The sequence below is a fragment of the Procambarus clarkii genome, chromosome 13, assembly GCF_040958095.1.
Source record: "Procambarus clarkii isolate CNS0578487 chromosome 13, FALCON_Pclarkii_2.0, whole genome shotgun sequence".
NCBI lineage: Eukaryota > Metazoa > Arthropoda > Malacostraca > Decapoda > Cambaridae > Procambarus > Procambarus clarkii.
In genome coordinates, this window is record NC_091162.1 from 11346795 (window position 1) to 11371794 (window position 25000).

Consider the following 25000-nt stretch of genomic DNA (forward strand, 5'->3'; position numbering starts at 1 on the left):
GTGCTGGCGTCGTCTGCACGATTTTTCATGTTGTTTACTGGTGACCACGATGGTCTTTGGGCACCATACCAGTTTACTTGTACAAGTATGGTGAATAAAACAGGTAGATATTTATACATATTGTGTGTATATAGCGTAATAACACCACAAACAGTATTGTTGGAGAAGAAATATTAGTGCGTCTGGCCTTGAGGGCGGCAGCCAGCTGACTGTGTGAGGTCCTATGTCTTTGTGCCTTTACTCACCATACAAGCTTAGATGTACAGTTATGGTGAACAAAACATGTAAATACTTATATATAACGTCTGTATATAAAAGCAAAAACAGTATGGTGGGTGGAGAATGGTGGCAAGTCAGGTGAGGTGAGGGAGGGAGTGGCAGCCAGTGGCGGGCTGCCACTGCCACTCAGCATACCAACTTAGTGATTCGTTATGGTGAACACGAATGTAGATACTTGTATATAGTGTCTGTATATAGTGAATAAAAGCAAAAATAATATTGTGGGAGGAGAATGTGGGTGAGTCAGGTGACTTGAGGGAGGGCGTGAGTGGCTGGCTGGTACACGGCGGTCACTCCTCGTTACTTTTTGACTCATAATAGGAACTTAGTGGTTCGTTGTGGTGAACAAAACATGCAGATACTTATATATAACCTGTGTATATAGTGTAATAACCGACAAAGTCGGTTATTACTGTTTGATGAACATAATTGAATCAACAATATGCACACCATATTTTTGAGTACAGCGATGATTCACTCATTTTATTATATAAATATATCACACTACACACTATTGAATAATATTACAGCAAAAAAACTACGAAAAATCAATCAGAGACATTGAAATAATTAGGTAATTATCTCTTTGTGGCAACTCCGGCCTGACAGCTGGCAATCAACAGACCACCTGGGACGCACGCTGAGTCAGCGCCTGTTTTTTGCCAGACTTCTGCGCCCTATAGCGGGCAATATATGCCACCTACGATTTTTTATTATTTTTCCCATGATCAGTGAATACAAATTAACAGGTTAGGAAGAAAAAATTTTTTGTATGCGCCTGTGGGTGTCAAATGGTATATAGCCATGCGCCATTTAAGGGTTAAGTCTGGCCAGCCTGCGGTCTATCCCCGTGCCCGTGACGTTCGCAAGTTCGCGGCTCTTGCTGCCGTTCTTTGGGACTGTGTCTTGGGCGGACATTCGGGCATGGGAATTTTGGCATTCAAACAGGGTCCTGGCTGCTCGTTGCCTTGTTTACGTCCCTGGGCTCGGTCGGGCCTGTGTCGCTTGGGTTGGTGGATGCAGCCAGTTGTCTCGGCTTCGGGTTGAGGAGTGAGTAGTGACCGCCTACCGGGTTAGTCCTTATTCTTCCTCTGTGGTGAGTTAGCTCCGGGGAGCCATAGGGGCTCTCCCCAGAAAACCAGCGTTGAATGTAATGAAACGCCATTTTCTGGGTGAGACCCGGAGGATCCCCGGCATCCCTCCCTCCCGTCTGCGTTTTTTTCGCGTGTTTTGACATCCATTCTCAGAACTAGGGTGTGGATCGCCAGTGCAGGAGGTCTGGGGCTCCCCCTTCCCCCTCCCCAGGAGGGGGAAGGGGGAGCCCCTACACATATAATGGGGTCTTTCTTTCACCTTCATTCAAGCACTACGGCATTGTAGTAAGTTTTTCCAATAAAAATTTGTTTAAATTTTATTTGTAATAACATGGAAATTTGTTTCAGAAAACATGTTGCGATTTGATTTTCCGTCACCACCACCAGCAAAACATTTATCAGCAGCACTAGATGAACTCTTTGCCCTGGGAGCTCTCACTGAAGAGGGTACCCTCACTAAGCCTCTGGGACAGCAAATGGCAGAATTCCCATTACCTCCCCAATTAGCCAAGATTTTACTGGTTTCAGGTAAAGTTACAGTGGTATTGTAAATAGATACTATTAATAATGTTCCTGTGAATCGGCTAATATTTAATTTGTGCAACTTAACTGCAAGGCTGGTGGATGAAGGCCCACTTGAGAACTACCTTTACATGGTGAGAGAAGTTTATTCAACCTGGAAGGCAATCGAGTGGGGCTTGTGAAACCTCTCATATGGTCAAACAATAAATAGTGGACTAACAATGTTCCTTCCTTTAAGTATTGGCCCTCTGGTCCTGATGGCCCACAGAGCCCTGTCGTTATCAGTAAGACTGTGTGTTCATGAGTTATGTTTTGTGGAGCTGTTATCTAACCTGAAGGTTAGAAGGTCTAACCTAATGGTTGGATGACTATTATGATTTAGCAGTAGCAGTACCAGTAACCTCATTGTTGCAGTGCAAGTAATATCATTATTGCAATGCCAGTAACATTCTTGTTGCAGTGCTGTAGAAAGTATTTATCCTAGGTTATCCAGTCCTGTAATGTTGAAGAATGGATGGGTTATGAGAACCTTTAAACCCAGGGATCTCACCGCAATGCCCATACTATTCAAATGCTGTCCCGCATTAAGTACTGCTTGATACCACCTTCAGAGCAGGAGAGATTGCTGAGATAGATGGAATACAGAGAACATATAAGGCACACACAGACATGATAGAGCACCTAAACTATTGGGATTGTCTCTTAACCAGACCACACACTAGAAAGTGAAGGGACGACGACGTTTCGATCCGTCCTGGTCCATTCTCAAGTCGATTGTGATTCTCAAGTCACAATTGACTTGAGAATGGTCCAGGATGGACCGAAACGTCGTCGTCCCTTCACTTTCTAGTGTGTGGTCTGGTCAACATACTTCAACCACGTTATTATGACTTATCGCCTGCATTCTCTTAAGCTCAAAATGTACTTTCTAGAAAGGAGATGATAGGTATCAAATAATATATACTGAACATGGAAAATACTGGAAGGCCAGGTTCCAAATTTGCATGGTAAAATAACAACATACTGGAGTGAACAATTTGGAAAGAAATGCAGAATAAAGCCAGTGAAAAGTAGAGGTGCCATAGGCACAATCAGAGAACATCGTATGAACATCAGAGATTCACGGTTGTTCAATATCCTCCAAGCAAGAATAAGAAATATTGTCAGAACAAATGTTGAAGTCTTCAAACCAGCATTGAATATAACGAAACGCCATTTTCTGGGTGAGAACCGGAGGCTCCCCGGCATCCCTCCTATCATCCGGTCGGAGGTGTTTTCATGTGTTTTTGACATCCAGCTTAAGAACTGGAGGTTGGATTACCGGCGTGGAGGTCTGGGACTTCCCCTTCCCCCTCCCAGGGAGGGAGAGGGTTCGCAGGCGGTGGCGCAGCGATGTGACAACGTCATGCTAGTTGCTAGTTTTCGTTTGGGGAGTTTAGTCCACTCATTCGGCTTTCAGTAGCAATGTTTTCACCAGAATAGGGGTTTGTTTTGGGGCGCTACCTTGCTGGGTGCCAGACCCGGTCGATGGCAGACATAGAATGCTTCCAACCACACAGGCCTTTCTATAGGCCATTGCTCCTCATGCCTCTCTGAGGGGGCCAGGTTCTGGCTCGTGGTCCCTGGTAGGCAAGAACTCCATGCACTTTGACTGATGCCAGAAAGCTAATAGTAACACATCAGCCTGGATAGCTCTGTGGAGCCTCCGGGTCTCACCCAGAAAATGGCGTCAAGTTACATCCAAATGCTGTTTTTTTTTTTTTTTTTTATTCCTGGTACCTTGTAGATGTGCCTGTGAACCCATATGATGAAAAAATGGTGTATCTCCCCAAGGTTTGGCTCGACCAGAGCTTAGCTCAGAATGCTACTTAGGAGCCCCACCAGAAAAGATGTTTCATTACATTCAACTCTTATTTATTTGAATATATTATTGACCCTTTTTCTCCAGGCAGATGCCTCCCTACCCAGTGAAAGTGGGAAACAGGGTAATGATAATGAAATATACATGTATTTCCAATAAATCACCAAAGCTGCCATTCATTTTAATATATTGTGTATTATCACTGATACAGACAGGCATATTTATTTATTTATATACAAAAAGATACATTGGGTTTGTGAGAATACATAGCATAGTATTTACAATCTTGTAAAGCCACTAGTACGCGCAGCATTTCGGGCAGGTCCTTAACCCTTAAACTGCGCAACACGTCATATGATGTGTTGAGTAATTTACAGAAAAAGTGCGCATCACGTCATATGACGTGTTGGAGTACTACGCAAGATTTAAACGACCCGCGGATACACAGGGTTCACCACACCTTCATCAGGGCTCTTGTAAACAGACGCCATTTTTTTTAAAAATCGTGGGCCAAACTCCGTGTGTTAGGGGCCTCAGTATTGAGTGAGCTACCAAGCCTGACGCATGCAGCATGAGCTCACAGCACTGCTGTTCAGCTTGTGACCACAGCATCGCCTAAAACTGCCATAATATACTTGTTCATGCTATTATGTAGCGGTGATTATTATTACAGAAGACCCCTGACTGTGATAAAACTGACCAGGGTTCTGATAATAGCAGGATTGTGATGATATTTAGCGCTGTGCGCCATGGAGGGAGGAGTAATGCTGTGGGAGGGAGGGTGGTGGCGATGTCTTCTGACTGTGTGTGGCCACCTTTTATTGACTGCACTCACCATACCAGCTTAGTGGTTCACTATGGTGAACACAAATGTAGATACTTATATATAACGTGTGTATAGAGGGTATAAACAGCAAGAGGAGTAGGTTGGGAGCCGCCATTTTGGTGAGGGCGGTGGCGTCGTCTGCACGACACCACCGTGCAGACAACGGTGCTGTTTACCGGTTACCACGATGGTCTGTGGGTACCATACCAGTTTACTTGTACAAGTATGGTGAATAAAACAGGTAGATATTTATATATAATGTGTGTATATAGCGTAATAACACCACAAACAGTATTGTTGGAGAAGTATCAGCCATCAGCTTACTGTGTGAGGTCCTACGTCTTTGTGCCTTTGCTCACCATACAAGCTTAGATGTACAGTTATGGCGAACGAAACATGTAAATACGTATATATAACGTCTGTATATAAAAGCAAAAACAGTATGGTGGGTGGAGAATGGTGGCAAGTCAGGTGAGGTGAAGGAGGGAGGGAGTGGCAGCCAGTGGCGGGCTGCCACTGGCTGCCACTGCTACTGCCACTCACCATACCAACTTAGTGGTTCGTTATGGTGAACACGAATGTAGATACTTATATATAGCGTCTGTATATAGGGAATAAAAGCAAAAAACAGTATTGTGGGAGGAGTATGTGGGCAAGTCAGGTAACTTGAGGGAGGGTGTGAGTGGCTGGCTAGTACACGGCGGTCACTCCTCGTTACTTTTTGACTCATAATAGCAACTTAGTGGTTCGTTATGGTGAACAAAACATGCAAATACTTATATATAACCTATTATATAGTGTAATGACTGACAAAGTATTTGTTCACTGCTTGATGAACATAATAATTGAATCAACAATATGCACACCATATTTTTGAGTACAGCAATGATTCACTCATTTTATTATATAAATATATCAAACTACACACTATTGAATAATATTACAGCAAAAAACTATGAAAAATCAGAGACATTGAAATAATTAGGTAATTATCTCTTTGTGGCAACTCCGGCCTGACAGCTGGCGATCAACAGACCGCCTGGGACGCACGCTGAGTCAGTTTTTTCCTGTTTTTTGTCTTCTCCTGTTTTTTGCCAGACTTCCGCGCCCTATAGCGGGCAATATATGCCACTTACGAATTTTTTATTATTTTTCCCATGATCAGTGAACACAAATTAACAGATTAGCAAGAATTTTTTTGTTTTTTTTCAAAATTACATGCTCCTGTGGGGAACAAAGGATATTATACCCCGAGCATGTTAAGGGTTAATCTAACAGATAATTTTAAGTAGGTAAATTCTAGCAGAATTAATAAAATGATAACAAATACATTGCAAGAAAAAAAATTATTAAGATTCTATGGATTTATTTCAGGTGACTTTGGGTGTTCACAAGAGATTTTGTCAATTCTGGCAATGTTGCAAGTTCAAAATGTATTCACAATACCTCGAGGTCAAGAATGCCATGCACGTGCTAACCACCGAAGTTTCCAGGTATGTGAAAAGATGTATATTTGTGACAAAAAAGTAGTATGTTTATGTGGGCCACAGAGCCCAACCTGATAAGATAAAACATTCTTAGTCTGTCTCCTATCCCTTAACCAAAAGAAGTGCTTCACAAGTCATGCTCAACTGCTTCCTGGGTTACCAAAGCAGGCAATCCTCCCTCACCACTTAAACCTGAATTTCCCTGAGGGCACCTTCTATCTATTGGCCACGACAAGGACAGGAAGCCGGTGGTTTGTCAAAGGTTCCCCCCCCCCCCATTCATTCTGAGAATTTGGTGCTCCTTGAGGCTGTCTTGCTAAAATTTCTCCATACTATATGCCACATCAATCACAGAAGTTCCGTTTGGCCGACCAGAGCCAGAATCTGTCCTCCCTCACAGAGGCACAGGGACTGCGTAACAATTCACCATCCCACCTGAAAAAGCCTGAAGATAATCAGCGAAGCATTACAGATACCTGGAGGGTTTACTGAAAGCAATGTCTCGAAACTGCTAAGCAATTCATACACAACAAGGAATTCACTCAAACTAATTCAAAAGTCGTTAATGCCGATCACCACCACCAGGCAGCGAGCTTATGTCGTTGACTACATACCTATTGACTACCTGTTGATTCCAAGGATCAATGTCCCTGCTGCCCAGTCTCTGACCAGGCCTACTAGGTGCTGGTCTGATCAATCAAGCTGTTCGATGTTGCTGCTCACAGCCTGACATAAAAGCCACAGCCTGGATGATCAGGTATCCTTTCAAGGTGTCTGTTGAGTTCTCTTATGAACACTGAGAGGTTAGCCAGTTATGCTCTGTATGTGTAGGGGAAATTCTGCATATAGTGCTCCAGTCCACCAATTGTGGACAAGCCCTGCTGCTTCAAGCTAAGTGCCTGGAATTCTTGAACTTTATTTTTCTGCAGGGGCCATTTGTGTGTTGTGTTGTTCATTATTTTAATGTTAACTTCATGTGTATGTTTTCTATCCTGATAGAATATTCTATTCTATAAGTGTGTTGTGTGGGCTAGGCTCTTGTTGCATCTTGTAGGACTGCTGTAACCTAGAGAATGAAGCTGAAGAGCAGTCACTGCCTTGGATGCCCAAACATCAACAGGAAGGCTGGGATGAAGAGACACGTGACGGGAGCACACCCCCATATGACTCAGGGTCGAAGGTTTCAGCGACCCAACAGACAATAGGTGTGGGGAAAATTAGCTCTACAATACAATAATAGTAAATAATTTCGAAGGACCAGAATTATATTAATAATTAAGAGAACCTGTGACTCTTGGATCTCCTATAATAAATGCAAACATGAAATCAAATAAATCTAGTTAAATGAACTGTAAATTTATATTAAATTTAGAGCTATTTCCATGCACACCCTTTAGGTGGGGGTAAATCTTATACTGTTAATATGCACCTATTAATGGAATAATGCATACATAAAATAATATTTTGATTATCAAATTCTTTCTAGTAAAATATAGCCAGATATATATAAATATATAAAATATGGCCTTTGCTCCCTGAAACCTCTCTGAAGGGGCCAGGTTCTGGCGCTGGTCCCTGGTAAGTCTGAACTCCTTAGCTAATGTCCCGGTCTAATATAACATACATTAGCCCAATAAGCTTCAGGAAGCCTCTGGGGCTCACCCAGAAAATGGCATTTCATTACATTCAACGCTGTTTTTGTTTTTTTGTTTTTTTATAAATATTATGGCATTTGACGGCAGCTTATATTCATACAAATACTGTATCCCAGAATAATATTGACTTGCTCACCAGATGTTCAGAAATCATGATTTGATCTTGATTACTACCGGGGCTCTGCATGTCAAAAAAAGTACTGGTATTGTATATAGAATGAAAGAATGATTACCATCTATAATACAATTTATGAATATAGTCACACAAATTTTGCTTTTGGAAATAATAATGAATTTCTTTTCTCAGGTTAATGAAGGAGACTTAATTACACTATTAAATGTGTTCACTGCTTACACAAAACATGGAGAGTCAAAACAGTGGTGCATTAAGAAATTCATTAATCACCGTGCTCTCCGTCGAGCTGTTGAGATTAGGGCAAGAATGGAAAAGATTTTAGTCAACTTCAGTATTCCAGTGACTTCTAGTGAAGGTAATATAATTTTGCTTATTTATTAAATGGACCGTGTTTCATGGGGTCCTCCCATCTAGAAAACATTATACTGATTTATAATTGCTTTAGATATTATTCTACTAGGAGGGATACCTGGTGGTGCCTGGGATAGTCTTGTCTGTCTCCCCTTCTCCCACTCCACCCGTCTTATTTTCCCTTCTGCCCCACACCGCCCCCTTTATATCCACCTGGGCAGATCACCTGACCACCAAGAATAAGTGAAGGAAAGGAAATATAAGAAAGAAGGTAACTGCAGACGGCCTATTGGCCCATACAAGGCAGCTCCTATTAACCCTTAAACTGTGCATGGCGTATATATACGCCCTGAGTAACATGCCCCATGGTGCGCATGGCGTATATATACGCCATAGGGTGCCAGGCCTCATTCAAATGGCCCGCGGCTACACGGGGTTCACAGTAGCTTCCTCAGGGCTCTTGTAAACAGATGCCATTTTAAAAAAAATCGTGGGCAATATTCTCAGGTGTGAGAGGCACAGTACTGTTGGAGCAACCAAGGCCGGCGCACGCAGCATGAGCAAACAGCATTGCTGTTCAGCTTGTGACCACAGCATCGCCGAAAAATGTCAAAATAAATATATAATTGTTATTATTTAGCGATGACAATATTACAGATGACCCATGACTGTGATATAAATAACCAGGGTTGTGATAATAGCAGGATTGTTGTAATAATTAGCGCTGTGGCAGGAGTGATGCTGAGAGATGGAGGGAGACAGCATTGTTTACTGACTGTGTGGCTAGCTGTTATTGTTTGCATTCACCATACCAGCTCAGTGGTTCTCTATGGTGAACACAAATGTAGATACTTATATATAATGTGTGTATTAGTGTAATAACAGCAAAAGGATTATGCTGGGAGGAGCCATATGGGTGACGGAGGCGACGTCGTCTGCACGATTTGTCTAGCTGTTTAGAGGGTGGCCACTATGTTCTTTGGGCACTCTACAAGCTTAGGTGTACAGTTACGGTGCATAAAACATGTAGATATTTATATATAATATGTGTATATAGGGTAATAACACTGCAAAAGGTATTGTTGGGGGAGAAAGTTTAGTGCGTGTGACCTTGAAAGAGTGAGGGAGCCGCCAGCCGCCATCTGTGTGTAGCGACGACTCTTAGTGCCTGAACTAACTATATCAGCTTAGCTGTACAGTTGTGGTGAACAAAATATATACATACTTATATATAACGTCTATATAGTGTAATAACACCACAAACGGTATTGTTGGGGGAGAAAGTTTAGTGCGTGTGACCTTGAAAGAGTGAGGGAGCCGCCATCTGTGTATAGCGACGACTCTTAGTGCCTGAACTAACTATATCAGCTTAGCTATACAGTTAGAACAAAATATATACATACTTATATATAGCGTTTGTATATAGTGTAATAACACCACAAATGGTATTGTTGGGGGAGAAAGTTTAGTGCGTGTTGAGGGGTGGCAGCGAGTGGCTGGCTGGTGTGTGGCGGTAACTCTTCGTTGCTTTTCGACTCTCAATACCAACTTAGTGGTTCGTTATGGTGACCAAAACATGCAGATACTTATATATAACCTGTGTATAGAGTGTAATAGCAGCAAAACTATTTGTTTATTGTTTTATAAACATAATAATTGAATCACTAATATGCACATCATACTTTTGTGTATAGCGATTATTCACCACTTTTATTATTAAATATATTACAATACACACTATTGAATAATATTACTGCAAAAAAACTAAGAAAAAATAAATCGGAAACATTGAAACAATTAGGTAATAATATCTTTGTGGCAACTCCCATCTGTCAGCGCGGGTGACGCTGACCGGGTCTGACGACCACTCTGTCAACGCCCATTTTTTGCCAGACTTCCTCGGTCAATTGCGCCCAAAATATGTCGCCTACGATTTTTTTTTTATTTTTTCCGTGCTCAGGGGACACAAATTAACATGTTTAGAAGACGAAAAAAAATTTTGATTTTTTTTTTCTTGCGCACAGGGGTGTAAATGTCCCAAGGACCCCTGAGCAGTGTAAGGGTTAATATCCCCCAAGTGCCATACGGGTTAAATGGATGCTATATTGTTTTGACGTGCTATATTGAGGCCCAACTTGTACATACCAGGGGTCACATTAACCCTCAAACCATTAGGGGCCCAAATGGATTTAACACCCACAGGCGCAACAACAACAAAAAAAATCCAAAAAATTCTTTCGTCTTGTAAAAGTGTTCATTTTTGTTCCCTGATCACGGAAAAAATAACAAAAAAATCGTAGGTGGCATATTTTAGCCGCAATTGGGAAGGGAAGTGTGGCAAAAAAGGGGCGTTGACAGAGCCTTCGCCAGACGAGGTCTACTCCGCTCTAGCTGTCGGGCGGCAGTTGCCACAAATATATTATTACCTAATTATTTCAATGTGTCTGATTAACTTGTTCTTATTTCTTTTGCAGTAATATTATTCAATGCAGTGAATTGTGATATATTTATATAATAAAATGTGTGAACCATCGCTGTACTCAAAATTATGGTGTGCATATTAGTTATTCAATTATTATGTTCATAAAACAATAAACAAATAGTTTTGCTGTTATTACACTATATACACAGGTTATATATAAATATTTGCATGTTTTGTTCACCATAACGAACCACTAAGTTGGTATTGTGAGTCAAAAAGCAACGAGGCGTGACCGCCACACACCAGCCAGCCACTAGCTGCCACTCCCTGCCTCAACAACACCTCACTTACCCTCATTCTCCTCCCACAATACTGTTTGTGCATTTATTTACTATACACAGACGTTATATATAAGCATTTACATGTTTTGTTCACCATAACTGTACATCTAAGCTTGTATGGTGAGTAAAGGCACAAAGACGTAGCTACTCACACAGTCAGCTGGTGGCGGCCGCCCACAAGGCCAGATGCACTAATATTTCTCCTCTAACAATATTGTTTGTGGTGTTATTACGCTATATACACACATTGTATATAAGTATCTACCTGTTTTATTCACCATACCTATACAAATAAGCTGGTATGGTGCCCAAAGACCATAGTGGCCACCAGTAAACAACATGATAAGTCGTGCAGACGACACACCTCCCTCACCAAAATGGCGCCTCCCAACCTACCCCTATTGCTGTTATCAGACTCTATACACACATTATATATAAGTATCTACATTTGCAACCCGTCCTCGACTCGAGTCCATTACATCCAGCGGTCAACCCCACAGACGCATTCATAAATTTTAACATGCTGTTCATTCAAAACGGGAAATTTCTCAAGTATAAATTAATATTATATTAGCATATTGTGTATATATAGGCATAGGATAGGTTAGGTTAGGTGTTTAGGTTCTGTTGGCGATTATTTGTATTTGTAGTACATGGGTGAAGCATTTATAGCGTTGTGATTCGAACAAAATTCGTCAGTGAAGCACTTGTTCCGGATATGTTCGAACGTCAGCAGTTGTGAGTCGTGTGTAAACCGCTTTTCTTTCATAAACAGGGGGTTTGGCGGGTGCATGGAATCACTTTTGGATCTTTGTTTGGAGGACGGGCTGACATTTGTGTTCACCATAGCGAACCACTAAGCTGGTATGGTGAGTGCAATCAATAAAAGGTGGCCCCACACAGTCAGAAAACGACGCCACCACCCTCCTTCCCACAGCCTTACTCCTTCCATGGAGCCCAGCACTAAATATCACCACAATCCTGTTATCAGAATCCTGGTCAGTTTTATCACAGGGGTCTATAATACTATCATTGCTAACTAATAGCATGATCATATATATTATGGCATTTGTAGGCGATGCTGTGATCAACAGCTGAACAGCGGTGCTGTGAGCTCGTGCTGCGTGCGCCAGTCTTGGTGGCTTGCTCAATACTGACGCTCTCACACCCAAAAATGTTGACCTGGATTTTTTTTTCTAGGTGGCATCTGGCAACTATCGGTCGTGGCTGCACTATAGCTGTCCCTATCCCAGGCGGGGAGTTTAAATTATAGCGCTAGACACGAAATCATACATACACTACATGGCATGCGCGGTTTCGGTTTTGCCACGGAAAGTATATATATGATTTCCACGGTTTAAGGGTTAAGGCTGTTGTTACAGTGTTTGATCAGAGCAGACTCGATCACGTTTCATTCAACGAAATCCTTACTTTTAACAATACATTTTGCTCCTATGAAGTCGATAGAATGATCACATAAACTGGAATGTAAATACAATGCACTGGAGTGCTGGGCTGTACGAATAGCATATGAATGCTGTTTTAAACACGAGGAAAGAGATTTACCCGTCTAGCTGATGTAAACACATGCTCACTCATTACAAGGGATGGAATACACACAACCTGCTACAGACGAGTTGTGTATTCCATCCAAAGTTCATAAACCGATTCAAATTTTACAAAGAAATTGGACTCGTAACCTGAATAATTCGTAAGGTGGGGCATTCGTAAGCCGAGGTGTCACTGCATTGTGTGGTGTGCAGGTGGCAGAATTGTCAGTGTCCCACCTACATCTTTAACCATGACAACAGCATGAAGTTTCCTGCCAATCTTTTCACCTCTGTGTCTTTTCATCATGTTCCTTCTGTGTCAGTTCTAGTGGCTAGGAAGTTCTTCACATTCTCTGAAAAAGCTAGGTTCTGACTGGTCCCAGTAAGCCAACAGGACTCCTATGACTGTTAGGACTCAGTATTGGGAAGCTACCTCAGCAAGTTAACTGCAAGGAGCACCAGGGCTGTACCAGAAAGAGGCATTTCACTAAATTTAATGCTGCTTTGTTTTTTATTCACAGGTGGTGTAGATGCTGTGTGTAAATGCATCACAGCGGGTATGTTCCCAAATGCTGCCTATCTCCACCACTCTGGTACCTATCGAACTGTGAGGGGGAACCAATTGCTGTGCATTCATCCATCCTCTGTACTCTACACTGAAACACAACCACAGTGGTTTGTACTATACTGGCTTTCTTCTTGGTTAAGTTAAATAAAACATTGTTTATATAGTTAAACAAGTGACAGGCCTTCAGGGACACAAGGAGGAAGATTGTTTCATACATTGATAACAAAATGAAAGACCTAGGACGAGCATTGAGGTAACAAAGTTGAAAAGAGTATATACATTTTATTGCTCTTGATGAGCGCTCATGGGGGTAATGCGTGGTTTAAACAACCTCGTCCCTCAGGTGGGTCTCCCACCTGTTTTCAGATCCAAAACAGGACTGTGTGGATCTGAGGTTCATTCTGGACTTGTCCCATCTGAACCACTGGGTCTTTTGCCCCTCCTTTCGAATGACCACTTTGTCCCAAGTTCGATGATGTCTCTGGATCTCCAGGACGCATATTGACACATCTCATTTCATCTGGGGTTCAGGGACTGGTTTAGGTTTGTCAAGGGGCGACATGCTTACTGCTTTTGTTGCCTTCCATTCGGCTTGAATCTGGCAGCTCGTGTTTTCACATGCCTTACCAGAGTCGCGGTGACCCGTTTGCATCTACTAGGAGTACGGGTTCTGGCCTACCTCAACGACAGGCTGGTGTGGGCTCCCATCTGGTCAGCGTGTCTGCACGCCAGGGGATTGGTCGTTTCCCAGCTCACCGAACTCTTGAACCACTTCTTTGCCTCTACCACAGGCGTTGTTGCTACGGCTGCGGTCCCACCTTCGGCTGTTTCTGGAGGGCTCCCAGGTCATGCGTCGGTTGCTCGAGCATCAGTGAGGGAGTCTGAACTTCGCCGTGCTGGTTTACCCACCAGGTCAGGTCTGGCTTCAGCAGCTGTTCTGGTTCCTTCAGGGACGTCTCTTTCACTGCACTCGCGATTGTTGGGTTCGGCCTTAGGGACCTTGCATCGTTGGTTTCCTCTTCGGGTTTTTCGGGGTTCGGTGCCGTGACGCCTACCCAAGCCCTCACTTGATACTTTCATTACACGGATTCATCATCTCTTGGCTGGGGGTTTGCGACCAGTGCTCACCAGGCCAGCCAAGGTCAGTGGGGTCCGTCCCTCCGTCAAGCTTACAGCATGGTGCGGGAGTTCGCTGTGGTGAGGCTGTCGCTTCAGAGGGTTCTTGTTGCTCTCAGATTGACGATGAAAAGTTTCATGGCGCCACCTTGGTCACTGGCTCTGGGTGGCCAAGATGGCATCTGTTTACTGTGGGCCTAAGGAAGCAGATATGAGCCCTGTGCACTTGCGAGACTTTTAAGTCTTATGTGGTACTGTACGAGCTCTGTTATTCAAAGCCCGCTAAACCAAATACAGTACAGTGGTACCTCGGTTCACAAACTTTTCGGGTTACGAGCCCGATTTGTTCGGAAAATTTGAATCGGGATACAAACTTTACCTCAGGATACGAGTTTGTTGATATGCATACGGCCAACCTAGAGCGTGGTGGCACGGCGATCGCGCCTCAACCAGCGCCTCACGCCCAGTGACTATCCCACTTGAATTCTTCGCAAGGATTTACAGTTTCTTTTTGGCTATTTGAGCATAAAAGTTATTATATATCTTGCCATGAGTCCCAAGAAAGCCAGTAGTAAGGTTCAAGGCAAGAAATCACATGTGAGAATGACCATAGAGAAAAACCAAGAGATCATTCGTAAGCATGAAAATGGTACTCGTGTTGTTGAACTAGCTAAGCAATACAACAAATCCATGTCAACAATATGCACTGTACTTGCCAAGAAAAATGACATTTTGAATGCTTAAATGGCAAAAGGTGTATCAATAATCACGAAACAAAGAACACAAATACTTAAGGATGTGGAAAAGTTGATATTAATTTGGATACACAACAAGGAGTTAGCAGGTGATAGTGTTTCAGAGGCCATCATTTGTGAGAAAGCCAGGGTATTGCACGAAGACCTTGTAAAGAAAACCCCTGGAACGAGTGCAGATACGAAAGACTTTAAAGCAAGCAGGGGATGGTTTAAAAAAGAAATGGTATTCATAGTGTTGTGAGGCATGGGGAGGCTGCCAGCTCAGATAAACCAGTGGCTGAAAGATTTATTAAAGAATTTAAAGATTTTGTAGAGGCTGAAGGATTCCTACTGCAACAAATGTTTAATTGTGATGAGACATGACTGCTCTGGAAAAGATTGCCTAAGAGGACATACATTACTCACGAGGAGAAATCATTGCCTGGACACAAGCCTATAAAAGATAGGTTTACGCTTGTGCTGTGGGGATTTGAAAATTAAGCCCTTACTTGTGTATCATTCTGAAAATCTAAAGGTTTTAAAAAAATATAGTGTGCAGAAAAACCAAATGTGTGTGATGTGGAGGGCATGGGTGACTAGGATTATTTTTACGGAGTGGGTAAATGATGTGGTATGCCCTGCCATACAAAAATATCTGCAGGAGAAAAGTTTGCCACTCAAGGTCCTGCTTTTCGACAATGCTCCTGCTCGTCCTCCAGGTCCATTGTTGAACAAATTTAATTTTGTCACAAAGTTCCTTCCTCCTAACACCACTCCTCTAATTCAGCCTATGGACCAGAAAATCATAGCGAATTTTAAGAAACTTTATGAAAGGGCACTTTTCCAGATATGTTTTGAAGTGACTAATGCCACAAACCTCACCCTCAAAGAGTTCTGGAAAACCATTTTAACATATGTAGTGCTTTAAAACTCGTTGACAGTCTGGCAAGAAGAGACTCGAAGAACCCTGATCTCTGGCTGGATAAAATTGTGGCCTGAATGTGTGTCAGAACTAGACTTTGAGGGGTTTGAGCTTGTAAGTGAAGTGCCTATTGTTAAGGAAATTGTTACTCTGGGCCGGAAAATGGGCTTGGAATTGAATGGTGCTGATATGGAGGAGTTGGTTGAAGAACACAACGAAGAACTGACCACCGAAGAACTCCAAGCCCTTCAAAAGGAGCAGCAACAAGAGGCAGCTGAGGATATTTCTTCAGAGGATGAGGCAGTAGAGAATGTCCCTTCCTCAACAATTAGGAAGTGGTGTAGGATGTGGAAAGAAATGCAAACTTTTATTGAAACGACTCACCCAGAGAAAGCTGTAGTAGGCCATTGCATTAATCTTTTCAATGACAATGTGATGCCTCACTACAGACAAGTGTTGCAAAGGGAAAAACAATCTTTAAAGGAATGTTTCCTTGTGAGAAAATCAAGCAGTAAGCCACAACCAGGATCTAGTTGTATGCAGGCAAAACGTGCTAGAGTGTGCACTCCAGAGAAATCTTCACTGCCTGATGTTACAGTGGAAAGGGACACCCCCCCCCCCTTTCAAACAGTAACACCTCTCCTCCTCCCCCCCCCTCCTCACAATCTTCATACGCCAACATGAGTCATCAGCAAGGGTAAGTAGTAACTTGAACATACTTTTGTAGTGAAGATTTGGGTGAATTAGGTATAAAATTTACTTTGAAGTGAGGTTTTTGGGGAGTCAGGAACAGATTAATTCATTTCCCATTATTTCTTATGGGGAAATTTGCTTCAGTTTACGAATTTTCAGGTTACGAATCGTCTCCAGAAACGGATTAAATTCGTAAACCGAGGTACCCCTGTATTTGGGTTATCCGAACAAATTCAGATAACTGGAGATTAGGTTACATAAATTTTCAAGAACTACACACTTCAAAATCTATAGTATCACACAAGAGAACTACAAGGCAAGATAGTTTCTCTTGAATTATTTTTTTTATTTATAGTGTATGGAAATTAGTTATGGTGGTTGTGCTTCAAACAAATTGCTAATACAATGGGGCCTCGACTTACGATGCTAATCTGTTCCCAGAGACGGATCGTAAGTCAAAATATCGTAAGTCGAACCGATTTTTCCCATAAGAAATAAAGGGATTTGAATTAATCCGTTCCCCACCCTCTAAAATATTAACATACAAATACATTTGTACTGAATACAATGTTTCTTTCTAACTACAATACAGTACCTAAGTTTATCTTACCTTTATGGAGGGCTCTTAATGGCATATGGAAGATGGGTGATGAGGGGGAAGGAGGAGAGCTTTTACTGTTTGGAAGGGAAGTCCCCTTCCATTATCACATCAGGCAGTGATGTTTTCTCTGGGGTACTCTCTCTCTCCTATGTTTTGCCTGAATACCACTAGGACCTGGTTGTGATTCAGTGCTTGTTTGTCTCGATACAAATTTGTCAAGAGACATTTGTTTTTCCCTTCGTTTCAATATTTGTCTGTAATGATGCATCACTTTAGCACCCATAATGTCCTTTTTCTTAGCCAGTATGGTGATATCATTGACTGAGATTTGTTGTACTGTACTGCCTAGCCAGTCCAACAATCTGCACACCATCTTCATATTTACGAATAATCTCTGGTTTCTGCTCTATGGTCATCCTTACATGGGATCTCATACGTTGAGCCTTACCACCGACTTTCCTGGGACTCATGCCGTGATATATAATAATTACTTTAATGTTCAAAATGCAAAAAATCACCACAAAAACAAAATTTCTTATAGGCGCGATCGTCACTAAGCGGGCAGCTGTAGTAAACTGAGGTAGGTCGGCCGCGTGACTGGGAACCACGCACTCGGTCGACCCGAACGTGTACCAACAAATATCGCAAGTCGACGACACCATCGGATGTTGAGTCGCATTTTTCGATGAAATTTACATCATAACTCGAAATTATCGTAAGCAGGGGTAATCGTAAGTCGAGGTGCCACTGTATAGTAATTTTTGTACTTCCCTGTAAGAATTCCGCTTATCCGGCAGGGGGTCCTTCCCATATACAGTAATTCAGCAACCCGTTCTCGCACTTTCGTATAGTCAATATTGACTTATTTAATACGTGCATATGTGACATACTAATTTATTGTGAATATTTTAGTTTACCTTGAAAAGCTTCATAGACAACACCGACCTTACCTAACCTTCTTAGTATGTTAAGATAAGCATCTTATTGCTTCGTAATTACAATTATTACTTAATCTATTATAGGTTAAGTAATAATTGTAATTACGAAGCAATAAAATGCTTATCTTAACATACTAAGAAGGTTAGGTAAGGTCGGTGTTTTCTATGAAGCTTTTCAAGGTAAACTAAAACATTCACAATAAATTAGTATGTCACATATGCACTTATTTAATAAGTCAATATTGACTGTAAGAAAGTGCAAGAACGGGTTGCATTCAGATAAGTGAGCTTAAGCAGTACTTTAAATCGTCCATGTTTGATTCGCGCATTTGAAGGGTTAAAGATATTATTTCTATACTGTATATTCCTACTCTATGAAAGCAATTCTTTTGCTTTTTAAAAAAAAGAAAGTTAATAAAAATTTAATGATTACAAAAAATACTCTACATTCAATTTTATAATACTTTATATTGAGAACTTAGTTATTCTGCATTAATCACCTTCCTTAGAATGTTTACATACACCAAAAGATCTATTTATTTATTCTGGGTCAGAGTTTTACATTGTATTAGTCAGCTTATGAAATATAATGTTACCTACTTGTACAAAGGTTTGAATATATAATTACATTGGCCAGCAAACGTAACTTAAGCGAGTTCTGAAACTTTTATAATTTTTATTTCTATCTTTTTTAGGGTGTTATTCCATGAAGTGCTGCACACATCACAAATGTTTATGCGTGATTTAACTGTGATTGATCCTACTTGGCTGCTTGAGCTTGCACCACATTTCTACGAGAAAAGGACCTTGCAAGATTAATAAAACAGTGTTTCAAGTAAAAATTTTGTAAAATATAGCACTTTTTTTCAGTACCACTGAACAAAATTTTGGTTTATAGCTTGTAATGACATGGATGAATGTACACACATTCCTCAGCTATCAAGTAATTATCAAAAGAAGGCACCAAGCCGGGAATGCTTAGAATGCTTAGAGCATTCACCACATTTGATGGTGTAGCACCATCAAATGTGGGGAATAATCAGAGGGTGCTAAATATCACTAAAGATGCCAATATGAGAACAGAAACGCATAAGACGAATGATAAAGAGTATCTGATTTACCAAGAATTTTATCGAGGGACGGTTGGAAGGCAAGACAGTCAACAAGGATATACACAACTGTAAGAGGGACAATGCAGTTTGGACAATAAAGAGCAGGGCAGCGCTCCATTAAGTGTCCACGAGTTAAGTGTGTATGGCCAATACGCAGCCTTGCCAGAGCTGTTTCCCCACCGTCGGTTACGGTGATAGGAGGAAGGCCACAGGGACACACTACTCTTAAGAGTACACAGTTTGTTACCAGTAACAGAGGACCAACAATCCTGCCAATGGGCAAGGATGGAGAAATAATTAACTGGGTAAAAGTCAGAATAAGGAATACCTTTACGGGAGATGGGACAAGTGCGGAAAGCTTCCTTAGCAGCAGCGTCCACACGCTCATTTAAAGAAACATCAATATGGCTGGGAACCCAGCAAAACTCTACTGTCTTATATCGACTGGAGAAAAGAAACGGCCAAAGTTGAATCTCAACTACCACTAGATGGACTGGATTAAAGGACTAGAGCCATGAGGGCACTGCGAGAGTCAACTACAACCACAAAAGAGGATTGACAGTGAGAAAGCAGTAGATGAAGAGCATAGAGAATAGCATGAAGTTATGCCGTGAAGATGCTAGTTTCCGGAGGCAGGCGACACATATAAGTGCGGTCAGGAAAAAACAACAGAGTAGCCTACACCATCTGCAGACTTAGATCCATCAGTGAAGATGGAAATGGAGCGAAAGTGTGAAGAAAAGTATTCAAGGAAAAAGTGTTTCATAACTGTAGGAGGGGTAAAAGCTTTAGTGATGTAGATCAGGGATTTACAAAATTTAGGAAGGGGGGGACCCTCCACGGGGGCAAGGACAGAACAACACGAGGAGAAATATTGGTAATACTAACCGAAAGAGAATTTTGCAGGCGAGACATCCGGACAAAAAGAGGGAGGTGGTGAAGGGGAACAGGAACTACAGGGGAGGTAAAAGTCGAAGCACGACATAGGCAAGAGTGAGGGTGTTGTAAGGACCGTGCAAGGTAGCAATGACCATAGCGATCACGGCGGTCCTGGAGAGATAGTAAGCCAGTGTCAACATACAAGCTGAGGGTAGGAGTCAAACGAAAGGCACCAGAGCTGAGGCACAACCCAGTATGGTGCAAAGCATCCAGACGGCGAAGAGTAGAAGGAGAAACAGACAAATAAGCAGGGCAACCACAATCAAGTTTAGACGGTACGAGAGAGGAATGTGCGCCTATCCGCTCCCCAAGAAGTATGGGACAACACCTTACGTAGGTTAAGGGCCTTAGAGCATTCAACTCAGAGGTAAGAGATATGGGGTGACCAAGATAAACGAGTGTCAAAGGTTAACCCCAAAAGCTTAACGGAATCTTTGTACACAAGGGGATGACCACAAAGCGACAAAGAGGGATGAAGAACAACATGCTTCCGAGTAAAAGTCATAGCACAAGTCTTATTTGCAGAGAACTTGAAGCTATGATTGGTGGCCCAAGACAACACGGCATCAATAGCAAGTTGAAGCCACCATTGAAGGAGAGGCAAATCACCACCTCGACAGCAAAGGGTAAGATCGTCAACGTAGAGATCGGAGACGACACCAGAAGGATGAGAGGGAAGAAGACCATTGAGGGCAACCAGAAAAAAGAGTAGTGTTCAGAACACTACCTTGGGGTACACCTTCGTATTGCTGAAAAGAGGCAGAGAGAGAGTGGCACCAAGCCTCACTCTAAAGGAATGACGAGAGAGGAAGAGAGGAGATTACCACGAAGGCCAAAAGAACGAAGTTGAGACAGAATATGGTGTCGTAAGCCTTTACCAGGTCAAAAAGAACAGCAACAACGGAGGTTTTCGCAGCAAAAGCAGTACGAATATAGACCTCCAAATTTACCAAAACATCAGTCGTGCTGCGGCACTTGCAAAAACCAAATTGAGAAGGGAAGAGGTGGTGATAGTGTTCCAAGAGCCACATCAGACGAAAATTGACCATACGTTCAAAGAGTTTGCAGGCACAACTCGTGAGGGCAATAGGGCGGAAGTCCTTAGGGAAAGTCCCGAGAGACCCCGGTTTCTGAATAGGGAGTACGATAGCATCGAGCCAGTCCTCAGGGACTGATGAGGACTCCCTGACCTGGTTATACAAATACGGGTTTACTAAGGAAGGATTGAGGAAGATGAGAACCAGAGCTAACAGTAGAAATGTGGGAACCCAGTTCGGTTGCGACCTGCACTGGGTCTGCCACAATAGTACCACAGGGGGAAGGTGGGGGGGGGGGGGTGAAGGACTAGCAAGACATCTAGAATGAATTTACCCGCTATCTTGCTGATTTTCTTCCAGATCTGCGGTAGAGGAGTATCGGTGGAATGGTAGAAACATAAGATTTCCAACTCACGTTTAGCTGTACGGATGGTCCTGCGGGCCAATGCACTTCCCTTCCGAAACAAAATAAACGAATCAGCCGTCTGCCGGCGTTGGTATTTCTTCCAGGCTGCACGCTTACAGAGGACAGCCCGGGCACAGTCCGCATTCCACCAGGGAACACACTTCCGTGTGCCCCGAAAGGTAGAGCGAGGCATAGAATGGAGGGCAGTGTCGAAGATGGTGTCATGAAAAAGGAGGACGCAAGGGAGAGGCAGAGTGGAGAGGTCGGAGAGAGTAGCACGTAGGGTGAATAGGTTCCAGTCAGTCTTGGCAAACTGCCACCTAGGGAAGGAGAGGGGAGGGTAAAAAAAGAGAAGGGGTAACAAGGATGGGGAAATGGTCACTTATAGAGGTCATCAAGAACTGCCACGTGAAATCCAAGTAAAGAGACAACAAGCAGAGAGAAAGATCAAGACAGGAAAGGGTGCAGTTCTTGAGTCCACATGAGTGGGTTCACCAGAATTCAGAAAAGACAGGGAAGAAGAGAAAACGAACGGTTCGAGAAGGCGGCCTCGGGTGTTTGTCAGAACATCACCCCAGAGAGTATGTCGACAGTAGAAATCACCCAACAGGAGCACAGGCTCTGGCAAGGAGTCCAGTAGGTGCTTAAGATCAGGAAGAGAAAGCGGGACGTTTGGGGGAAAATAAATAGAACAAACTGTATACTATTTACTCACAAAGACACGATCAGCAGAACATTGGATAGGCGATTGAAAAAGTAGAGGGACGAAGGGAATATCAGTACGAATCAAAAGAGCAGTAGAGTTATAGGCCCCAGCTTTTGAGAGGAAAAAGGGAATAACCACGAAAGTGACCAGGACGAGCACCAAGCATCAGCTTCTGGAGAATACACAGTTTTCACCACTTTGTGTATATCAGAAGTTGGAGTTCATGGAAGACAGGATAAAATCCACGAATATTCCATTGAAGAATAGACATTGGCAAAAAGAGAAAGGACAGCAACAGAGAACAATGAAGAAACAAAGGTAAAGAAGAACACAGCATATTAAATAAGATCAGGATCAGGGTTAGGGGGCATGGGTAAACTGAGTAAGGATGAGTGAAGGGAGCGGGAGGACAGACCAGAGGCAGACAGGCAGGATCTGGAGGAGGAGACAACCAAGAGGGGCAGTCAAGGACCGCAGGAGGAGGGGGGGGGGCAGAAACCGGGTAGCGCACCTCAGCAAGGGCAGCAACCAAGAGGGAATCGGGGACTAAAGAAACCTCCATAGTTGGGAAAGGGGGCCCGACCACCGAAATGGGAGGGGACAGAGCGATAGTCAGAGGTGGGGGGCGAGGAAGAAAGCGATGCCTTCTTACCCACCGGGCAGGACGGAGAAGAGGAGCCAGGTTCACGTTTCTGACTCAAAGAGACAGGTGTTCCAACAACATGTGGCGACAGACTCAATTGTCTCAACAGAAGAATGGGAGCGAACAACATGAAGATTGCTGGGAGGATGATTGACAACAGCCTGGACAGACAGGCAGCATGGAGGGCCAAGAGACTGGGGGAGGGATGGGAAGGAGGATCGGGGGGAGATGAGAAAAAAAGACACAGGAGACATGGCAGACTGGGTAAAAAGGGGGGGGGGGAACTCCAGATAGAGAACCAGGAGGGGGACCCTTCGGGACAGAAAGTAAAGGAACAGGGGAGGAGGCTGTGGACGTGTCCGAGTCTAAGGCGTGGAAACGGTTGTGAGACTGAGTAAGGTAGGAAGGACGAGGAGAGATAGAACGCAATACGAGAGCATAGGATACGCCAGTGAAAGGGGCGAGACAGCGAACTTGGCATCTCGCTTCAGAAAGACAGACGATCCCGGTGTTTCAAGTTGAGGATGGCTTCCTCAAGTTTGTAGTGTATATACAAGCGAGAGAAGGTAGGGTGGGCCTCACCACAATTGAAGCAGCGAACCTGGGAAAGAAGAAGCCTGACTTAGTGATCATCGTCCCCACACATGGGGCCATAGATACACAGTACTTGTGCATTTGAGGGCCCCATGCCTGAACTTCCAGCACTTATTGCAAAGTTTAGGAGAGGGAATGTACTCCTGAATGGAGCATCTGGCACCAACAAGAATTATAGAGCGGAAGGGAACTACTATCAAAGGTGATTTTCACAACTCAAAGGAGCTGATGGCGAAGACCACGAGGGGGGTTGAGTGAACGTGTCCATCCGGAGGACGGATGGCCTTGGGCTTCGAGGACATGTTTAATATCCTTGTGGAAGTCTTTTAGGTCCCTAACACTAGTTGCAACATGGTGTGGGAGGAGAACAGTGCCGTCAACATTGGCATTTAACCGAGCGTTTTTTGAGACCTGAACAGGGGTCTCCCCAATGAAGGACAATGCAGCTAAGCAGGTAGCTGCCTCCTGAGAAGGAGCAGTGACGACACGTGTACCGAGACGGGTGGGTTAAAAGTAACAGAGGCATCTACTGAATCAACAAGGTGTTTATGGAGGGAGAATCGTCAGGAGTAGAAGAATCCAGATGGTGGAGATCAAAGGATTTAGCCCATGTAGCAGGACCAAACAAGGCGTGGTATATATAGTATGGGAAGGGATTGTGTGAGTGCGGCAGTGGCAGGGACGGCATTGAGAACCCCGAGAGGGGTTAAAAGGTGCAGTAGTCACAATGAGAGACAGAGCCGTGCCAGGGGACGAGGTGGTCACCACTGGGGGCTTGGGACTCAACCCTACCACAGAGGAGAGAGGGGGAGCGGGAGGGAGTAGTCCGGTCTGGGCCCAATGTAGCGGGGACTATAGAGCCCAATATTCCATCACAGTCTGACTCAGGGGCCTGGTCGCCCACCCCATGAGCCTGGTTAAAGGTCATGTCAGTATCCATATATCATGTATTTTAAAAGGTCTGGTGACTGGAACCAAGAAATACCCCTACCAGGGAGGCTGAGCGCAGGCCTGTGCAGGAAGGGGTGCGTCGTCCCCAGCAGTGCTCCCCCCTTTTTAACAGGAGTCCTACTGCTTTGTCCATTCTCCTATACTGGTGCAAAGACCTCATTCTCCCTTTTGCCCCAGCCTGGAACCCAGCCATCCACTTACGGCAACACCTCACAAGCGACCCCCTCCTGCGGGCAGTTCGGTGACTCACAAGGACCCTACGTTTGTGTTCTTTCGCACATACACACTCCCAAAGAGGGACAGGAAAGGAGTCGAGGCAACCCACACCGGTCCCAGAGAGATGTATGTGAGCCCCTCACCATGACAAGGAAACACAATGGAGGGCAGTCGGCTATCAAATAGTAGGCAAATAAAATACAGATTATTGATAAAATTAGCTATGGGATCAAAGTTTAATTTACAAACATTTTTTAACAGTCAGGGAAACACAGAATTTTTTTTCTAAGGTGCATTTGG

At 43.4% G+C, this 25000-nt stretch overlaps 2 protein-coding genes across 2 annotated transcripts in view; one reads left to right on the forward strand and one right to left on the reverse strand.

Annotated features, from left to right (window-relative positions):
• The first annotated feature begins 1591 nt into the window (after positions 1-1591).
• On the forward strand, positions 1592-18952 carry LOC138364249 (probable ATP-dependent RNA helicase DHX35). Its single transcript, XM_069323623.1, has 5 exons — positions 1592-1901; positions 5957-6075; positions 8032-8215; positions 13046-13199; positions 18792-18952. The coding sequence occupies exons 1-5, from the start codon at positions 1727-1729 to the stop codon at positions 18913-18915; spliced, it is 756 nt and encodes a 251-aa protein (XP_069179724.1). The 5' UTR covers positions 1592-1726; the 3' UTR covers positions 18916-18952.
• A 5961-nt stretch (positions 18953-24913) lies between these two features.
• Positions 24914-25000, reverse strand: part of LOC138364250 (programmed cell death protein 5-like) — an 18854-nt gene continuing 18767 nt past the window's right edge. The window contains exon 4 of the mRNA XM_069323625.1: positions 24914-25000. This exon is cut by the window's right edge and continues 847 nt beyond it. The gene's annotated coding sequence lies outside the window, so the exon portion shown is untranslated.

Coding starts and splice junctions, on each gene's coding strand:
- LOC138364249 (XM_069323623.1), top strand. CDS start 1,727: ATGTTGCGATTTGATTTTCCGTCACCACCACCAGCAAAACATTTATCA. Junction 1,902..5,956: donor CAAGATTTTACTGGTTTCAG/GTAAAGTTACAG, acceptor GATTTATTTCAG/GTGACTTTGGGTGTTCACAA. Junction 8,216..13,045: donor TCCAGTGACTTCTAGTGAAG/GTAATATAATTT, acceptor TTTTATTCACAG/GTGGTGTAGATGCTGTGTGT.